We start from the raw sequence: 16836 nt of genomic DNA on the forward strand, positions 1-16836 counted from the left end.
CTGAAAAATCATAGGCTAATACCAACTTGGCATTGTTGCCTTGTAGCCTTGAAGGCTACTTGTTTCCTCCAGCTTTTATAGCTTTTATTTTTACAAACAAATACATTTTATGCTACTCTGCTTTATTGATGTATCAAGCTGTCTCTATTTATGGTTTTAAACTCTGCTGCATAATTCTTATACATTTACTTTCGAGCCAGACCTTACATCTTTACCAGTTACAGCATCAGGGTTACCTCACCTTCTTGAAGTAGGGACGCAATCAGTGGTGATGTGTTTAGGGGTAATGTAGACTCCAGTGTTGAATCTAGCCAATTTGTCTTGACTGTGACTGCAATCTTCTTGGCAAGTGCTGAGCTTTTCCTGTGCTTTTGGTTACCTTGGCAACAAAGGATGCGGGGAGGAAAAAATAAATAAAAAGAACAAAAACAAAACAAGGGATGGTGTGAATTAAGGGAGGCTTACATCACAGGACAAAGAAAAGAGTAAAAAGAAAGACTAGTTTAAAGATGGTGGCGTAAGAGAGGGATGAGAACAAAACGAGTATGAGGATGAGCAAAATGATCGGCTGGAACATCTAAAGGATGACAAACCATAACAAGTGAGAAAAACAAGGTTGGATTAATGGGGGAAAGGAAGAAACAGAATTAGTGATATACTTATCGGGATATTTAACAACCTACCAGGATACTCAGACATATTTTTAACTTTTTTTAACTCACAGACAGTGGCTCATCCGACTCCCTGTCCTCGAGTCTCGGCACTTCCAGTCTGTCGATGAAAGCCTGAAGCTCTTTTCTGAAGGCCTTCATTTGAGCGTTAATGCGATAAAGCAGCTCATGTTCCCTGATCCTGCTCCCATCATCCTCTGCTCCCTCCTCCCCTCTCCCAAACATCAGGTCACCATTTGAGACATAGACCCTCGCCTCTGAGATGACTGTGGCTGTATCAGCAATGAGCCGGTCGATGGTCCGAACCAGCCTCTCTGCTTCCACACGTATGTCGATCATTTGCTGTCTGTCGCGCAGACTGCACCGTCCACCAGGCAGAAAGCGGGCCAAGGCAGAGGAGGCGGCACCCTCAGGTCCAGGGGGGGTGTAGAGGCCTCGTGTGGGCGTCATGCATCGGCTACTGCCGTTATTGTTTCTGACCTCATCAGAGTCACTTTCACCACCCACAGGACCCTCACGTTTGCGGTGTGGTGGGAGAAGACGGGAAGAAGTGGAGTCCTCGTCACTCTCTCTGCGACCACTTGTTGCACCGCCGGCATCACTTTCCGCATCACTGTCCCGCGGGCTGGGCCGCAGGGAGAGATGAGAGGCCAGGTCATAGCGCTGCATGTTGGAGAGAAGGACTCGGTTCTCATACTGAAGCTGCATCACCTACAAAAAGACAGAGGGCATCAGTGACAAAAGTTTGTATTCTGATTTTCACTTCAAATTATATCAATTTAAAAAGCCCTAACTAGTTACTTCTTTACTTCTCCAGTACCAAAGCTCTTGCCTGGTCATCTACCACCCTGGTCTGATTGGATGGAGCTTAATCATGCTAGCTTTGGTGAATCCTGAATTTCACTTCAGCGCCACTTTCAGGTCCACGTGGAGTTTTGAAGAAAATAAGCTGACACTTATCTGATGGATATCTCATACAGATGTTTAATTTCTTCAGCTATCTTTTTCGTGAATGCTCATTATTACCAATGCTCTAATTAGCTATGTTAGCTAAACACTGATTGGTCAAGAACCTCTTGACAATGTCCAGACATTAGGAGCATGAAATAATCAAACAAATGTTTAAACAGTGAGTTTTTAATACCTTGCCACTGAGGTCATTTATCTGTAGTCTCGCTGCCTTTAACTCCTCCTGCAAGGCTTCCACCTTTGCACCATCAATCCCCACACCTCCTGCCGCCCCTCCTGCTCCTCCCCCATGCCGAGCACCTCCTTCATGGGTCCCCGCTTTGAACCGCAACTTATTCAGCTCCGCAGTCACTCTCTTGTTTTGATCTTCGGCATCAGCTAGGTTCCTCCGCAGCAGCTCTGCCTCGTCCTCCACCAGCTGCAGCTGCTGTCGAAGCTCCGTCAGGTCATCACCAAGGCCACGGCCAGCACCTGGCCCACCCATCGCTCCACTCCCCGACCCTCCAGCACCCTCTCCTTCACCACGGAGGTCATCAAGCTCAGCCCTCAGGCCACGATTCTCCACCTTGGGGTCAAAGGAAGAAAACCCTAATACACAGAGGACTCAGTCATTATTCTCACAACAGATGTTGCACCATCTTAATTACCTCCAATTCGACTATTTTTCTCCCCAGTATGTTGGCCTCCTCCTCCACTAGACGAAGCCGTAGCTTTAGTTCTGACTCGCGGGTGGTGGGAGGACCGCCAGCCTCTCCTTTAGGATGAGTGCTGTCCAGTTCTCCGTAGAAGGAGCGGTACTTTTGGAGCTCTTGCTCCAAACGATCCTTCTCTTTATCAATCTTGGCCGTTTTCTTCCGCATGAGCACTGCTTCCTCCTTGATAAAAGCTAGTTGGCACTTAAGGTCCTCATTGTCCTCCTGAATCAGAGATGCATACAGACTTACATAACATACCAAAGTACTTGTAAGTAGAAATGGTCACAACCTAATCCTAAATAAGACGTGACGATGGCAGGATTTGGGATTAAAGAGAAGATTCTGCACCATAGTTTCTTTCTGAAGCTAAATCTTTATCTTTCATTGGATGTTTGACTTATACTGAGACTTAAGAAAGTGCTTAGGCTCTGAAAATTCTTAGCTTTCCTTCAGACAACTGGAGCTTCTGTTCTGACCTGCTGTGGCTTTATTTCAAAAGCAAGACAAGCTGAGAAAAACATTAAAGGATAGAGCCAGCCTCACTGTTTAATGTTTATTAATTTTAAATGGTGTCTAGAGAAGATTGTGACAGCACTTCTTAGAAATGTGCACCAAAGTAGCTGGGAGAAAAGGTAATTTTTCATAAATACAATTGCCTATCAGTGTGAATGGTACAGGGTGGAAGATGTTTCTTAGAAATATGTTTCCCCATTTTCATTTTTTCTTTTTGAGTAATGTGAGTTTTAGGAAATGACTCTCTTGTCTTCTTACCTCTGTGGGAGTTTGTGCAGATTTTCTTTCTGTCTTCTGGACTTCCTTGCTTCCTCTTCTCTTTTGGGACTATTGAGGGCAGGGAAAAAATGCATGTGTACTAATACCTTTACAGCTCTGATTGTTTTTTTGTTTTTTTTTGTTTTGTTTTTTTCAAAAAGATACGACATAAAATAAAAATAAACCATTGAGTTTTATACAGATGTAGCTAACTTACCTCTTTGGTTTTGTCTAGTTCATTCTGCAGGGCTTGTTTGGTCACTTCTACCTCTATGAGTTTCTGTCTCAGTTTTTCATTTTCCTCTTCTGTCTTTGTGCGTTTCTCCTCCACTTTTTCCAGCTCGTGATGCAGTCTCACAGATACATCTTTAGCAACCTGCAGTGTGTTAAGTGCAGATTTATGAAAAACAGTCAATAGAATATTTGTACTTAACATGATTAAAAGGTTCAAATTCTAACAGCCCAACTTATTACTAAACACATTACTAAAATGTAAAGTAGCAAATTCTTAAAGTAATTCTTTCAGCTGCAGCTGTGGCTTCATTAAAGCTTATGTGCAATGACCAAAGGTGGAACAAAAACTTTCCTGAAAACCACACCCAGACAGCTACTCCCCTCTATACCTTGAGGTCCTGCTCCAGACTCCTGAGCAGCTCCTCATCGATCTCTCCTGTCTGGGCGTAGCGCAGCCTCTTCCTCTCTGCCTTCCTCAGACGGTACTGCAGGATCCGACAGTTCTTATTGGCCCTCTCCAGCTCACGTCTCATCTCCTGCAGCTGACAAGTGTCCTCCTCGTAGAACGTGTCTCGCATCTCATCCATTTCAGCCCTCATCTCCTCAATTTCACACTGTTGGGTTTGCAATGAGGTTGTGTGAACCAGTGATGAATTAGTTGAGTTTATAATAGCAGGGAGTACTTTCAGCTGTTTGAGTTTACCAAGATTGGGGTTTTGACTTCACTAATGGAATAATAAATACTTCAGACTTCAGCCAAATATAATTATATTGTCTCAAGTTTTGATGCAGAGAAAAACAGTTATTAGCTCTGACTGGACACCAACTTATCTTCATCAACCCATCTTCTCTGAGGTACTCATTTCCTGCAACTGCCACCATGACAAGACAAAAACATGCATTTCCCCTGTGTTATTCCTCTTTTGTAACCAGTATTAGTTCTAGTAGATCGATAAGTGTGATCAATAATCATTTGGTCATCTGTGATCAGTGTATGTCTGCCTTATGGCAGAGTGTTAGGGCAATCACCTGATATTTACATTTTATTTAATCAGTGATTAGCCAAAACCATAGAGTTTATTAAAAAGAACAAAAACATCTGACTAATGGTTCTAATTAACCTTCTAACACCTTTCTCCGTCCAAATGAAGAAATGTTTACCATGTTTCTGTTGGCCCCAAATTCTAGTGATGTGACAGCCAGGTTCGTTATTAGTCTATTGCTTTCAAATGAATCTACATAAATAACGTCATGACGAAGCTGAATTATGCATATAAAAGTATACATGTGGCAGACCTTAAGATCTTCATTTTCATCGATAAGCCTCTCCATCTCGTCTTCGAAGGCCTGGTCCTGGTCCTGCTCCTGCTGTGTCACGGACCCCGCCTCTGTCGCTTCTACAACCTGCTCCGATTCCCCCATAGCGGCCTCCTCAGACCCCGCGTTATCCGTCTTGGTTTGCATGTTCGCTCCGCGTCTTTTCAGTCTCTTTTGCAGATGATACTGGATCAACTCAGCCTGCAAGCATCCTCCTCTCCATAAACCCAAACCGAGGCCCGGACCGCAGCCCACTGACACGCCGCCTCTCTCACTCTCCTCCGCGGCTTTTCTACTTCTAACCTCCGCTGGAGAGGAAGCAGAAGGGGCTCTTTCTGGCAGATAATGTTGGGTAGAGTCGGCCTTGATACAGGGTAGCTGTATTACGCAGCGACGGGCAGGTGCAGACAAATTTATCGGATTCTCCTCGACAGCATCCGCCCTGTTTGTTCCGTGTACACCAGCTTCAGCACCATCCGGGTGAACAGCTGCCCCGCCGCGGCCCTCGGGCTCCCTCTCCCTTCCGGTATGAGGCCTCAGAACCTCCCTCTGCCCGGTGTTTTTGCTCCTTCCTCCAGTGAGAGGAGATATGGACCGGTTTGACCGTCTCTGGGCTCGCCTGGTTGCCCGTTCCTGGGCTGTTGCCGGTGAGGGAGCCCGGTGCTGCCTCTTTTTCCACCTCCCTGCGCTATTGTCTGATGATGATGGAGGGTCTGCAGCGACGCTAGTGGTGGGCTTCTTTTTCTGCTCCATCAAAACAAACTTTAGACAAGCGGCAATTCGCACTTTTTATGTAAGCGAATAAAACTTCGTGAAAATATATGCTGACCCCTTTACGATCGTACTTCGTCTACAACAAGAAAAGTAACCTTCAAACAGCTAGAACTTTTCTAGTCAATTTTAAGCCACTAGATGCCGCATGTCTCATCCTCCTGACCATCGGTCCACTTTCACAAAGATTTCAGGGTCTTTCTGTTTTCCCAGCATTTTTTAAAATATACACAAAAGTATACAAAACCGTCAACTTTACCACTGACATATGATCACGGTGCTTGATTTCATACCGCTGAGTACTGTGAGGCCTCTCTGACACAGGGGTACCACCAGGCACTGCAGGGGCACTGACCGAATGACGTATTGACGTACGTCGAACCAGGAAGTAGATGGGAAACCCTCACAGCCAACCTTCGCTTGTTTAAAAATTTACCACTCCATCAGTCTTTGATTAAAGCCCATTTCCACCGAGGGAAATCAAAGAACATAAATAAATAAATTAATTAATAAATCAGTTAATTAATATCAGGTTAAAAAAAACGTAAGTCATAATTATGACATATTCATAATAGTCAAAATAATGAGATACACTTGTAATGAGATGCTAAATGGACAATGAGATGCTAAGTCATTATTATGATTTTGCATCTTTTTCCCCTTTTGTTTTTGTTTAATATACTGTTAGAAATAGCCTTCCTTGGCATTATGAACTGCCAAAGCAGGCTGCTCAAAGTGAAACAGTGGTTTTGCATGAATACATTTAAAAAATGAAGAAGAAGAAGAAGAAGAAGAAGAAGAAGAAGAAGAAGAAGAAGAAGAAGATTGGATAGTTGTACATTCTTCAAAATTTGCGATGCAAAAACATCCACTTTAACACATTAAAACGATAAAAGACTGCTCGGCTTTAAATTGCAGGTCTGGATTATTCTCTTGGGTGTTTGACAAGCATCCCCATTTATCCATACACTTTCCAACTCACAATACATTAATACATAAATTACGTTAGGCTTTGGAGATGGGGTTTAAAATAATCTGTTTGGACAAATGTTTTAAATTCATAATTTGGTTGTAATAATGAAAATGTAGAGGTCTGTTTTAAAGCCCTATACATGTTGAGGCATGGGATCAATGTTTCTTGGATTTTTCCCTGCTTTGATTTTCAGTAACCTCTTCTCTTTTATGTGCTCTGGCTTTAAAGGACCTGCAAGCCCCTTTGAACTAACTGGTAGCTTGTAAACCTTTGTGTATGATCTTTTTTTCTCTTGACAAGTGTCATCCTGTTATCTCTTTAACAAATAGAAAATTCTCATGCGGAGTTGCAGAAAACAAAGACTGTTGTAGCAGGGGGTAATATAACCCTAAACTTGACACCTTACCTGTAGCAACAGTTTGATGCATAAATAACAACACTTAGGTTAGTTCACAAAATATTTCACATACAAACAATATGTCTTTTGGACTGGAATCACATTGAAGTGGATGCTTCCACGCATCTCCTCCTGACCCACAGCTGACATGGAAGTGAATTAACTTCCAGTAGAGGGTGCTCTTCACACATTTAATGCATTAGCACAATCCATCCCTCACAGCTGAGAGTCCATAAAACGCTGACTATTTGCACCCTGTTAGGCTGAATGAGCTCCTTAGTCATATAATTGTTAACAAGATAAGATGAGTGAGTGATGGGCAGGGGTTTGCACAGGTTTAACCCCTTAAAAATTGACCCTTTACCCTCCAACAGATTGACACACATACAAGAGCTGGTCTTTAAGTAAAAAGAAATGCTGGGCACGATTTATATATGTGCAACAAATGTTATGAAAAGACAAGACAAAATGAGCGTATGTGGAAACAAGCCTTGTGATTTAGACTTTTTTAAAACAACATTTGGAGGTGATGTACATGAAAATTCACTTGAAGCTGCAGATACTAGTAGTATTTACAGGTATGTGTAACTAGTTCCTGAAGCAGCAGGCCTGCAGGTTATAGTGACCTGTGCTAAATGCCTTTGATAGAAAAGCCTTGGTCCTCCTGCAATCCTCTTAGTCCCTGGCTTAGATCCCTCTGTCCCTGTGGAGGACGTACACCTCCTTCTACTCATCTCATCCAGTCAGTCATTCACAGCTGAACCCTTAGACCTCCTCAAGACCTCCCTCCACCTCTAACCTCAGCAAAGAAGCAGGTGGTGGTGCACGGTGCTAAGAAATAAGACTTTATATGTGGGAATGTGGGAAAAAGTGTCTCAGCATGGAAATGTGGGCTGAAAGATTAAGCCTTTGAAGGAGCAGAATGGGTGTGATCTGAAGTTTTTCAATAACAGGAAAATGATGTTGGATGAATAATTTAGTAGGTACCATTAGTGAATCCATAATAGGATGGATTGGACAAGGTGTTTGCCACAGGCTGATGAAACAATAGATCAGAGGTCCACGGGAGGGGAAAAGAAAATCAAATAAACCAGGTTTTAAATAACAAAAAGGGAAAAATTGTTAAATCAATCTCTTATCTGTCAATGTTTTTGGCCAGAGTTTACAGGTGTTTTCACAAAAGAAAAGTCCAATGGAAGTTCAAGACCCAACACTTTACCACAACCTAATGTTAACTAATCTATACAGTTTGAAAGTTACAGTAGTGCCCTGATGGCAGATTAGTGGAGGCTTCTCTTCCAGTGACCTGCTTTCCTGGGTAATTCACGGAGTGACGTGGAAATAAGCTCTTTTGGAGCTAAAGCCAATTTACCCCAAAGATTAGGACAGATCTGTCTGGACAGGCCAAAGACACAGCCTATCTCTGCCTCTCTCAAACACCTTCAAGTGCCATTTCCATCCCTCCGATTCCAGCATGGAAGAGGGGAACGAGAGGGGAAGGAGAGGAATTGGAGGAGATGGGAGGGGTTTTGGCTCTAGATTAGGTTCTTTATGGGTGATCCTTTATGGTAGGTACAACAATGCTTTAATAGTCAAGAAGCTAACTCGCAACACATTTACACCTTTACACATCCAAGATGACACAAAAACACACAACTGTAAAGTGTGGGGTGCTGACATTGTCTTTATTTCAGTTATATGTACGGCCAGAAGCTGTGTCACTTTCATTTTTAAGAAGACAATGAATTAAACTTTTTTCAATTTTTTAAAAAGCCCTGTAATGAAGACGTTCCCTTCAGTCCTACATGGCAGTGTGACAGTACTGAGCTGAACTTCAATCTCTTTTTCTTGCACCTCGGCTACATCGCACAGCAAAGTGAAATAAAATCATGAGGACCCACACAAAAGTATTATAACAAAGATACCCACAAATTTTCATAAACGCTAGAAGAAACTACAGCCCCCCTCCCTCCACAGGGTTTTAAACCAGGTTTTTTATTCACAATAAATGCAAAAAATGCTTATTCTGTAAATGCAGCATAGTTACATCTGAAGCAGTAGGGGTTGTAGTGGAATAAAAAGTAGGTGATGGCAGTTATGAGAGCATCATTGTAAATTTTCCAATTTGTAAACAAAACTCTCCCCTGCTGATCCAAAAAAACCTTTGGTATAAATTTCTGCATGTTTTTTTTTGGTTATATTTAAAATAAAACTCTTTTAGAGCACTAGCATATAAATTAGCATATCAAAGACTATTTAAGCTTTAAATTAAAACAATACTGGTATCCAGAGTACAAAAGTTGGAGGTGAATTTTGGTTGACAACTTAGTGGATGCTGAGCAGTTTGTAGGTCCTCTAATATTTTGGTCCTTTTACATTTCCAAACACAGTTGGACAGGAGAGCGCGGAGGCTACGTGGTCAGCATTCTGCTTTTCAGTTGAATACAAAACTGTTATGAAGACAACCAACACCCCTCTCTTCCTCTCAGAAACCCTGACAGACACACTCACATACACACACTGCTAACCTTTCCCCTTTCAAAGTTGGTCACAAACTGCATCCTTCTACATTACTGGCAGGGAGAACCAAGCCGGTTTGGTTTGTTTAATCCCTTCCCTCCCATTTCTCCTTCTCTGGCCCTTAAAACAAACGTCCAAGCAAGCCCTCCTCTTCCTTTACTCTCTCTTCGCTCTTCCTTTCTTTTGCCTCTTCCCGTTATCCTCCACCTCTTCCACTTTGCTATGACCGTTGGTTACCATCGAGGTGCCGTTGGTGACTGGTTTGCTTCCTTTATGTGAGGAAGGTTTGCGTCGGTAAGCGTGGTAATAGAAGTTGGCAAAGAGGATGATGAAGGTGACAGCATAGCCAATCAGAGCCCATTGCATCCAGTTGGGGAATGGACATCCGGTATAGAGGGAGTGGCCGGCATGGCCGATGGTCACGTGGAACTGGATCTGTGGGGCAAAAATAATCTTTTATTATGTACGTCAGCACAAGAATGAAATATTTTTTATGATTTATTCTTAAAGGCAGGATTTTCTTAATTTTCCTATATTCATTTTAAATTAAAAGCCAATGAGCAGCACACTGGCATGCATTTTTGCCAGAATTTTCAAGCAAGAACACATCAGGAAATGTGTTGTAAAACAACACTCACCATCTGAATAATGGTGAGGTATTTCTTCCACCAGAGATACTTCTGCATCTGAGGTCCCAAAGCTGCCAGGCCGTAGTAACCATACATGAGGACGTGGATGGAAGAGTTGATGGTTGCACCAAAGAATGCTGTTAAGAGATTAAAAAGTTAAATTTGCATGAGACAAAAGGTGGTCAGACTTCTAACAATCTGATGATTTTAACATCCTAAGATCATAATAACTAAAATCCTTTTTACTCACACTGTCCACCAGGGACCCATTTGATGCCAATCCACCAGAGGATGAACATAGTGCAGTGATGGTAGACATGGAGGAAGCTGACCTGGTTGAACTTTTTCCTCAGTATGAAGAAGACTGTGTCTAGGAACTCCACTCCTTTAGAGATGTAGTACCACCAGAGAGCAGATGCTATCTGAAGACATGAATCGGGTTCAGTAAGTTACTGCAGCTCACTGACTTGGATCTGAGAAGCACACGTCTGTCTTTTTGCAAGAGCATTTTCAGACAGATCGATGAGCTAAGAATAAAATCGACAGATTTTGCAGCAAATACATCTGCAGTTCAGTGTAGCCACTCAAGGTACAATTGGTCCTGTTGACAAGGCACCATTTTCAGAGGAGTCTTGTAAAGAGAGGGGATTTGGAAAAGGCCTTATCTTTTCACAGCTTACCATGCTAACCATAAAAACAATGGAACATGAGAATCCTCATGGAAATGGGACCACATGTCAGTTAGGATGAGTATCCTGTTAGGTATCATTAAACAACAGCTAGCATGAACAATCCAACTCTGTTGCAAAATGGCTGTTGTGTGGACATGATGGGCTGACCAGTCCTCTAAAGCTCAATTCTCATTGCATGTGTTGTACTTTGTTAATACCATTGCAAAGACAGCTCTTTTACCTGATATTTACCCCTGTAAAGCCTGGCACACCAAAACTAGGCAGAGAACTCTAATCGTTTGCATTCTTTTGATGCAGAAAATACTTATAGAAAAAAATGGCTGACAATTTTGATTCTTACAGCAACTTCTTCAACATTTTCAATGATATTTCTGAAAAAAAAAGTGTGTGGATGATTTCCTAAGAGCAGCCATTTTGAAAAGGGCCAAAACACAACATCAGTTGCCTGTAGTGGCGTGATAATCTTCAAGGGGGTAGAACACATTAAAAAAATTAACAAGTTTTAAGGATCCAAGGTCTTTGTAGCTCGTGTATCAAATATGACACATTCTACAATACAGGGTTAAAGTCTTGTGATCCTAATAGTTAAAAAAAACAATATGACTCACTGCAAAGTTAAATCAATGTGGATACAATGATATATGGATCAGAACACTTAACCACTGGTGGCCTTTATAAATACATTTTAGCTTGAATTTAGTTTGTCAGCCAGGTTAATGTCACTGTAAATATTCCCAATGAATTGACACATTATAAAAAAGAAAGAAAGCTCATGTATTAAGTATTTGCACCGCTGTCCCTGAACATGTCACAAATCACTTCACTTCAGTCATCCCATCCTGAGAAACACATGGCTGCCATCTAAGCCATGGCTGCCATGGTTTCATGCCAGTGTGGGAGGCCTGAAGGTGGAGATGTGGGCGGAGCAAAACAGTGGTGAGACCAATTACTCCAACCTATCTGATTGCAGGCCACTCCCTCCCTGTCCTAAAAACCACTAGAGAAATTAACCTTTATCACTGTGTGTTTATTCCCTCCTCTAACCCCTGACTTAACTAAATGCACTGATATATAGTCACAGTGATCTCCTTAACGTCAACAGCGGGATTACCCCATCCGTAGACTTCTACAAGTTTAGTATCAAGCTAAGAGGAGAAGGTGATTCTGTGCACTGGTGTTGGATGCAAGTATATTTGTTGGTAACTTACCCTGACTTCATTGACATCATTGGAGTAGTTGACAGGCTGACAAAGGTAGCTGTAGCCAGCTGCTTTAGAACCTAGTAGAAGCTGATGGGATGAAAGAAAAGAAAAAGTCAGGAGAGTTGGGGGGTGACATTTCACAGCCCTGATTTGGAAATAGCAAGTAAAGAAGTGAAGGCTTTTTTACATTTTACAGAAGTGTTTCATACAAAATCACAAGGTTTCTTGTAGGAGGAGGCAATGGTCATTTTTACAGCAGAGAACACCCTCTGCTATGCATTTTGCTGCTCATCTTGTGTTAACCTGGTTGAATGTATTTGTGCAAAACAAAGCAATTCTATATAAAAGGCTTTAAAGGAAGAATTAAAACAAATGACCTCTTGTTAGGTGTATGGTAGAAATAATATGTACCCTATTACCAACCAAAAATAGCTTCTCAAAGTTGCATAACACTACCAATGAATAAAACATTGCTGAAAAGACATTCAGAAGGGTTCTGTAATGTTTGTGACTTGTAAGGAGCGGTGAGTTCAGTTGGTTGTGGACTTGGATCGTGTTCTACAGAAATAGTCTACTGAGTAGAATTCAAGTGAGATGAGAGCATACTCTCACCATACTCTAACTGTATGTTTGTTGGATTTCACAAGCAAAAGTTCAATTAATATTCAATGTAGCATGACACAAAGCCATTTCAATATGAAGATACCCTTACAAAGACAGATTGTAAGATCTGTAGTAAATGCCTTGTCACTTCCTCCAATAGACTAGAAGTCTAGGTTGTGTTGTAATAAACCATGTGTCCGAAAACAGGCTGAGGTCTCACCTCTTTGGCGATGTAGAAATTAAGCACCACCATGCTGAAGTTGTACACTATGAGGGTCTTCCTGAGTGTATAGGGCTGGCGGTCCTGCATGTATCTAGGCCCCGCCCACAGGAAGAGCAGGTACAGGCAGCTGATGGCCAGAGTAGGGAGGGGAGATGACATAAACGGCCAGTTCTCTACCCTCTTGTCTGGTGGAAAGAGAGTAGACAGTACGACACATGAATTCAACTGCAGATATCACACCCAGAGCCTCCATTACAACCTCCATGAACCACTTGGCATATTTCTTCTAATTTCTGTTGGTACAATTTAATTACTAACCTATAGTAAAAATGCATTAACTTTTCACAGAATCAGAATCACTATTTCAACAAAACATCAACAAAATGGGCTCCTCTAAACCACCCTCATCTTCTTTTTTCTTAAACCTCCTCAAGTGAGCCAGAGACCAATCATTCATTTAACTGTTAACACTGGTATTATTTGATGTACAATTACATCCCTGTTAAAAACCTTACCTGCTATAGAAAGGCTCCATTTGTAAAACTCTACAGTGTCATTCACAAAATGTGTTACAACCTCCATGGCTCTGGTCTTGATTACTCTGCAGGAGGAAAAACAGAAGGGGAAAGAGAGGAAGGGAGGGAGGGAAAAGAGAATGCAAGTCAGTAAAAGGCACTTTAAGTGAATTTAGAGGCCATACGTGTCCCATCAGTGTAACTGGTAGCACGAGAAGCTGCATCATCATTGTAAAAAATTAAGTATGCGTCACTCTATAAGCTTGCAAATGCAGATAACAAGTGTGTATCACTAACTGAATCCTAAGACACCACCATTGCAAAAGAATGGCTTTTCAGACAGATTTGTAATATAATGTGTCACATTAAACTTTTCCCTCAATGTAAATGCATGATAGTGTTTTTCCATTAGACATTTTCTTTCAGTGTGATATTGCTATTAACGCCCTCAAAGAACACATTAGGGCACTCTTCCCTCGTCTATCCAAACAATATGGTAACATAATCTTCCAAACTATGCTAATACATTTTTATTGATTCCTTATCATTTCCAGACAGTCACAACATTTTGTCTTGGTGGTAGAAAATATGGTGGAGAAAGGCTAGTTCTTTTTTCCTTGTTCTAAACACCAACCCCCTCACAGACAGACAGACAGACACACACACAGACAGGTTGATGGAACATAGATGTTTCGATGAATGGACAGAGAGATATGTGTAATTATGTCTCTGATAATCTCTATTAAGCTTGTTCAGCAAACTAGGAGCACAAGTTTAATGTAAAAATCTGATTAATTGATGGTTATAATTCCAGGAAATGTGCTTCTTATCAACTTTAAGTTAGCAAAGTGGTAAAACAAGCAGATTATATCCACCTAGGAGTGAGGAGAAGGCTTGTCTTTAATAATCTATAATTACTCTGGAGAGCCAGGTCAGATGCCCTGTAAATAATGTATCTCTGTGTCTACAGTGACAATAACTGCTCACCATTGAGTGCTGAATAACAAAGAAAGAGGTATTTTAAATGATACTGAACAAGTGGTGTCATAAGATAATGTACATGATGCTTTATTGCTCGATGTCAAAGATACACACGTTGTAAATGTTGACCAAACTCTAGTTTGGTCTCAGTGGGCCTGGAGGGAAATGAGATAGAGAGGGTTGACCGGGTCTGTGCGCACACAAAAAGACAGGGGCGCATGTGTCAGCAGGTTTCGCTCAAGAGGCTTAAATTCAATTGATCTACGAGCTTAGATGTAGGCTTAAGTACAAATGCCCAACGACCCACAAGCCTGCCTGATGGTTATCTGCCTACATGTGAAATGGCACACTAGAAAAAAAAGCTTTGATCATGAAAAAATGGAGACTCAAGTTAGCATCCTGGTTGTAATTTTGTAGTTTAAACATTTCTCAATAAGAGAATTCACTTATAAAGTGAGCAAACCTCTCAAAATTTAAAGAAATAATTAGATCTGGTATTATTTCAGAATCTAAAATTAGCTCATCTGACATTTTTTCCACAGGCTTAACAGGTGGGTAGGTGAAAGCTACCATGAGCCACAATTAGTTCATTTAAAGAATATGATTTCATTGACGCACGTAGATACGTTGTTTTGACTACACAAAGGACTTGGCTCATTTCCAACACAGAACCTAATTACGCCCCAAATATGTCCTCAACTGGCAATTCAACTGTTTTAAAAGTAAATACACAACAGCACCAGGCATGCACGAAAACTAGCAACACGAGCTAAAAACAAATGAAAATGTCGCAGTTACTTACGTCCTCGATATTTAAGAGCGTGTAATGACATCCGGTGCAATTTGATGCCCAACTCCTTTCAGTTACTGTTTCGCTCTCCTCCTGCCGTTTCTGCTATTTAGTCTCTACACCCGCAACGGTTAACGGTACAGCTCGACATTAAACAGCAATTTGGCAAGAAACTAGACAAGGCAAGTGAAATCTATGACTAAGATAGGCCAATTATGCATTCAGTCTGTGCCGGCCGCTCAGCTCATCATCTTCTTGCAATCTCCGAGACACCAAGAAGCCAGATGGCATTGCGCATGCGGGGATTCATCCTCGTGTCTAGTGTGTGTGTGCGCGCGCACAGTGGCCGGTGGTAACCATGGTGGTAACTCGTCATGGCAGTCGATGGTTTACCTGAAAAGGAAGCTTTGTTTCGCTGCTTATAAACTGTATTTCGGTAATATTAAGTACAGAATGATGAAATATGGAACTAATGCTTTATTACTCACACTTAATGTTTATCACAGAGGATTTAACATGACCGAAGTGTCTTGTTAAGGGGTGCAGCAATAGCCTTGAAGTAAAAAGACTAAAATAAATACATACATGTAGTGTGGTGGTTGACACTTGGTCCACTATGGTTATTTCGTAAAAATAAGCTACACCAAGGCTGAGTTTTTAGGTATCGTGCAGTCTGATGCTTAAAATTAGCATTAACTACTGCTTCTTGTCTGTACCTAGGTTTGTCCACTAGATGGTGCTGTTAAGCCGTCTTTGGATCCACAGGCCACCTGCCCCGCTCAGCGCACTTCAATTCTGAAACAGCCACAGGAGGAGGGATGATGTTTCTTACACGGAAGTGTCACTTTCCCACAGTAAGTCAACAAAGAGGTTCTCTTTCAAATATCCTGCTGAGGCACATTGTTGGTCATTCAATTCATAAGGCAAAGTAACTGAGCCAGTTTTTTGGTATCACTTGGGCAAGTTGCTTGGTAAATTAGGACATGACAAATAGGTTTATTTGAGCCTCATGTACATTAAACATCTCAGGGCTTTGCCACCTAATTAAACTTAAAGATCCAGAGATGTCTATTGTGGCCAATTCTAGGAATATTTCATTTCTTATAAGTGTGGCTACATGTTTAGAGAGAGAGAGAGAGAGAGAGAGAGAGAGAGAGAGAGAGGAACTCAGTTTGTGTGTACAACAAGGGAACATTTGGTCCCTAACACAATGCTTGTGTTTTAGGCAAATACATGTTCCTAATTTCCATAAAAAGCTAAGCTGAGGGTCCAAGCAGCTTTGTGAGTGTGCAGGAAATCTCACATAAATAGGAAGAGAAATTTTATGCTACCCAGGGGTGCAAACATTTTCTTTCCTCTTGGCTAAACATGTTACAGAGTTTCAGATGTGAGGTAACATCCTCATTCTTAAGACGTAGATTTATCTTACAAGTGTTTGCAGAAGGATTGGTACATACAATTCTGCTTAGCATCTAAAAGCCTTTCCCATGAACAGCTGTATTCCTGTGCATAAATATCTGTAAGCCATATCAAGTACCAGCCTCAGTTAAATGCCAACATTATTGATGCCCAACATGCAAATTTGATTTTGAATTCTGCATGCATAGTACAAAAATGCCATACAAAAGTTGTTTGTCAAGATGAAATTCTTTCCTCATTTGCCTTGATGGTTCAGTTCATTTTTACAATCGCACTGTAATTATGGTACTTGCAGCCATTTGCTCAGGCAACACAAAACCTCTCATTTCTAAAAATTGCCAATCTTCACATTTGAAATCACTTTTCTATGGACTATGTGTTAGGGACAATGTTTTTTCATTCAGGCTTTGTTTGTAGGTTCATAACTTTATATAGTTGGTGTCACTTTTTTGTGTTCAGTTAAC

The 16836-nt window shown here is 41.4% G+C and overlaps 2 protein-coding genes across 2 annotated transcripts; both read right to left on the minus strand.

The window, feature by feature from the left end:
• Positions 1-242: 242 nt before the first annotated feature.
• Positions 243-5753, minus strand: LOC141802082 (microtubule cross-linking factor 3-like). The gene is made up of 8 exons (XM_074685494.1): positions 4637-5753; positions 3730-3954; positions 3324-3482; positions 3107-3175; positions 2288-2557; positions 1816-2205; positions 723-1382; positions 243-577 (listed from the first exon to the last, which is right to left on the minus strand). Exons 1-8 carry the CDS (start codon positions 5408-5410, stop codon positions 467-469), a joined length of 2658 nt encoding a protein of 885 aa, XP_074541595.1. The 5' UTR covers positions 5411-5753; the 3' UTR covers positions 243-466.
• A 2717-nt stretch (positions 5754-8470) lies between these two features.
• On the minus strand, positions 8471-15221 carry LOC141802095 (very long chain fatty acid elongase 4-like). Its single transcript, XM_074685509.1, has 7 exons — positions 14966-15221; positions 13183-13268; positions 12665-12852; positions 11848-11928; positions 10198-10369; positions 9957-10084; positions 8471-9753 (listed from the first exon to the last, which is right to left on the minus strand). The coding sequence occupies exons 2-7, from the start codon at positions 13247-13249 to the stop codon at positions 9475-9477; spliced, it is 915 nt and encodes a 304-aa protein (XP_074541610.1). The 5' UTR covers positions 13250-13268; positions 14966-15221; the 3' UTR covers positions 8471-9474.
• Between the last annotated feature and the right edge of the window lie 1615 nt (positions 15222-16836).

The sequence above is a fragment of the Halichoeres trimaculatus genome, unplaced genomic scaffold (genome assembly GCF_033239565.1).
Source record: "Halichoeres trimaculatus isolate MK-OKI-2021-1 unplaced genomic scaffold, fHalTri1.1 fHalTri1_scaffold_13, whole genome shotgun sequence".
NCBI lineage: Eukaryota > Metazoa > Chordata > Actinopteri > Labriformes > Labridae > Halichoeres > Halichoeres trimaculatus.

What these genes read in the sequence shown, in the direction of transcription:
- LOC141802082 (XM_074685494.1), bottom strand. Translation starts at nt 5,410, where the DNA reads ATGGAGCAGAAAAAGAAGCCCACCACTAGCGTCGCTGCAGACCCTCCA. An exon ending in AACTAGACAAAACCAAAGAG is followed by an intron (nt 3,176 to 3,323) that starts GTAAGTTAGCTA and finishes TGCCCTCAATAG; the next exon opens with TCCCAAAAGAGAAGAGGAAG. An exon ending in TAAATGACCTCAGTGGCAAG is followed by an intron (nt 1,383 to 1,815) that starts GTATTAAAAACT and finishes GTCTTTTTGTAG; the next exon opens with GTGATGCAGCTTCAGTATGA.
- LOC141802095 (XM_074685509.1), bottom strand. Translation starts at nt 13,249, where the DNA reads ATGGAGGTTGTAACACATTTTGTGAATGACACTGTAGAGTTTTACAAA. An exon ending in ATGATGTCAATGAAGTCAGG is followed by an intron (nt 10,370 to 11,847) that starts GTAAGTTACCAA and finishes TCATGTCTTCAG; the next exon opens with ATAGCATCTGCTCTCTGGTG. An exon ending in ACCTCACCATTATTCAGATG is followed by an intron (nt 9,754 to 9,956) that starts GTGAGTGTTGTT and finishes TTTGCCCCACAG; the next exon opens with ATCCAGTTCCACGTGACCAT.